This window comes from Myotis davidii, unplaced genomic scaffold (genome assembly GCF_000327345.1).
Source record: "Myotis davidii unplaced genomic scaffold, ASM32734v1 scaffold326, whole genome shotgun sequence".
NCBI lineage: Eukaryota > Metazoa > Chordata > Mammalia > Chiroptera > Vespertilionidae > Myotis > Myotis davidii.
Window position 1 is genome coordinate 710,525 of NW_006296626.1, and position 2,834 is coordinate 713,358.

A 2,834-nucleotide genomic window follows, 5' to 3' on the forward strand; every position below is an offset into this window, starting at 1 on the left:
AGCATTGATGTAGGTCATTGGCTGCCTTCAGAGGGGCTGGGACAGTGTTGGCGGAGGGAGCCCTCAGCCCAGGTGGGTGCCCTTGAAGGGAATCGGAATCCCCGCCCCTTGGGTTGATGCTCCCCTCAGTGAGCCCCACCGGCTGGGGCTCTTTTTAAATGTTTGAAATTTATTTTTCATCGGAATCGAACTGGAGGACTAAAGGGTCTCCAGGCCGACTCTCTGTCCACTGAGCCAAACTGGCTCTTACATGTCCACTGTAACTTAAAAGTAAATAGAAAAGATACTTAAAAAAATTTTCTTGCCCTGGTTGGTGTTTCTCAGTGGGTAGAGGGTCGGCCTGCGGACTGAAGGGTCCCGTGTTAGATTCCAGTCAAAGACACCTGCCCGGGTTGCAGGCTCATCCTCAGTGGGGGTGCGTGCAGGAGGCAGCCGATCCATGATTCTCATCATTGATGCTTCTCTCTCCCCCTCTCCCTTCCTCTCTGAAATCAATAAAAATATATTTTAAAAAATTTTCTTAAAAACACATGAACAATAACAAGACTCGGGTAGTACGTTGTCTGTAACATCCAGTCCACGCAAAATCAGGTTTCTGCCTATGCCTGTCTTCAGTGGGGCGACTGGGACTATTGGGGAGCCCAGGTCTAGGGCGACGCAGCGTTATATTTCCCTAAAAACCTACAGCCGGTTGTCATGTAGACTCTCGGGCTAGAGACATTGGGAAAGAATGAACACTCCAGGTGCGGCCGCCAGGGGAGGCCCTCCTGTCACGGGGCCTCTGAGAAACTGCCTTCCCTCAGGGCCGGGGCAGGGACGCCCAGAGGTCTCACCGTGGAACTTGCGAATCTTGGGGTCCATCTGCAGGACGGATGCCAGCTGGGGCTCCATCGCCTTGGCCTTGGCCGCCAGCCTGCCCAGCACTCTGTTGGGCTTGATGTCGGCCGTCTGAGAAACTTTGGAGCAGTTGAAGCACTGCACCCCCTCCCCGTCCGGCTCCTTGGGCAGGGCGCGCAGGCACCGGCGGCAGCAGATGTAGCCGCACTTGAGGTTCACGGGGTCCTCCAAGTACGTGAAGCAGACGGGGCAGCGGGCGGCTTCCTTAAAGTGCTGGGCCATGGCCGCTGCCTGGGGGCGGTAAGAGCGGGGGAGCGGGCGCGGTGAGCCTCTCTTGAGGGAGAGGGACTCATGGGTCCCGGGACGCCTCCTCTTTCTAGGATAGACATTTGCAACCAGGACCCCTGGGTGAGGAGAATGCAATTGAAGGGCCAATAGAAATGGCTCCAAGCCCTGAACTTCTGAGGTGCAGCACGCTGGTTGGGGTGGGGCTTGGCCACAGGGAAATGCGTGCAGCCTAAGATTTTGAAGACCAGAAGGAAAGAATGTGCGCTCTCTCCTGCACAGTCCCCCGCCCCCCCAAAATGATTCCCTGTTGGAAGGATCTACACCTGCCTGTCAGGAGAAAATTAGCGTTTAATTTTTCTTTAGGCTTCCACGCTTCCCCATGTGTTGGGAATCAAACCCGAGTCCCTTGGGAGGGAGGACAGCTGCTCTAACCACTAAGCCAACCCAGCCGGACCTGGGTTGCTTTCCTTAGTCTTTGCTTATGGGGCTGCTAGAACATGAGTTTCTAAAGACAATTCGGGGTCCCCTGGTAGATCCTGTGGGAAGTGCTGGCTGAGACCTGAAACCCTCCTCTACCCCCGCCCCCCCCTGGATGGGGTAGAAACCCACCGCAAACCCGAGAGGGGGAGGAAGTCTGTGGGGGACACGCTTTGCACTGCCTCAGAGTCCGCCAAGCGCAGACCTGATGATCAAATTCTTACTCCCACCTGGTCCTGTACTGCCGAGTCCTGCCTGCCGCTCCCATCTCAGGCCCCCGTCTCTCCGTGTCCACGCCATGCCTGGCCTTGAGTTGGCCCCAGACAGCACCTGCTGAATCGATAGGTCCCTCCATTCCCAAGACTTTCTGTAGACATTTGAAAGTGAAAACGAAATCCCCTCCGATTGACTCACCTCTCAGACGCTAAGTCCCCTTCTGGCCTCTGGCTACTTCACTTGAAGGCTCAGCTGTGGAGTGAGGTCGACCAGCAAGCCAGATGGTTTTATTGGGCAAGTAGCTCCTCCCATCTCACTTCCTGTCGGTTACACCTAATTCCGTCAGATGTTGATGAAAATAATGGGATTTTCTCAGGTCAGAGAGATTACCAGGGACAAAGGAAGTGATTGTATACAGAAGTTATTTTTAAACTAACATGAACAAAATATCTACATTAGATCTTAAATATTATCTCTGTCAATCCATTAGATTTAGGATTGAAATGAAAGACGGTCCTCATTGTTAATCCTTCTAAAATGGCTTGGCTGGTTTGGCTCAGTGGATAGAGCGTCGGCCTGCGGACTGAAGAGTCCTGGGTTCGATTCCAGTCAAGGGCACATGCCGGGGTTTCCGGCTCCATCCCCAGTAGGGGGTGTGCAGGAGGCAGCCGATCCATGATTCTCTCTCATCATTGATATTTCTTTCTCTCCCTCTCCTTTCCTTTCCTCTCTAAAACATATATATATATTTTTTTTCTGTCGGGAAGTGTAGAGTATGGGGAAAACAGACCCTCATGTTATGAGCAGAGTGGCCCATCACTGGTGGTGGGAGAAGACTGTTTGCTGAAGCGCAGAGCTTACTGATGTCAGAGAGCGAGAGTCTATTGGCAGTGCATGGGGATATGCCGGGGGAAGATCCTTACCACCTGAAACAAGCTGCAACAGTTTCACATCACCCACCGAGCCTCATCAATCAAGAGTCACACTGGCCAATGGGAGGGGAGCGATTCCACAGC

General features: G+C 53.4%; 1 protein-coding gene across 1 annotated transcript in view; it reads right to left on the bottom strand.

The window, feature by feature from the left end:
• Window positions 1-2,135, bottom strand: part of RFPL4A (ret finger protein-like 4A) — a 4,718-nt gene extending 2,583 nt beyond the window's left edge. The window contains 2 exon segments of the mRNA XM_006772234.2: window positions 834-1,134; window positions 1,137-2,135. Coding sequence (XP_006772297.2) covers window positions 834-1,134; window positions 1,137-1,226 — 391 coding nt within the window. The 5' untranslated portion in view covers window positions 1,227-2,135.
• Between the last annotated feature and the right edge of the window lie 699 nt (window positions 2,136-2,834).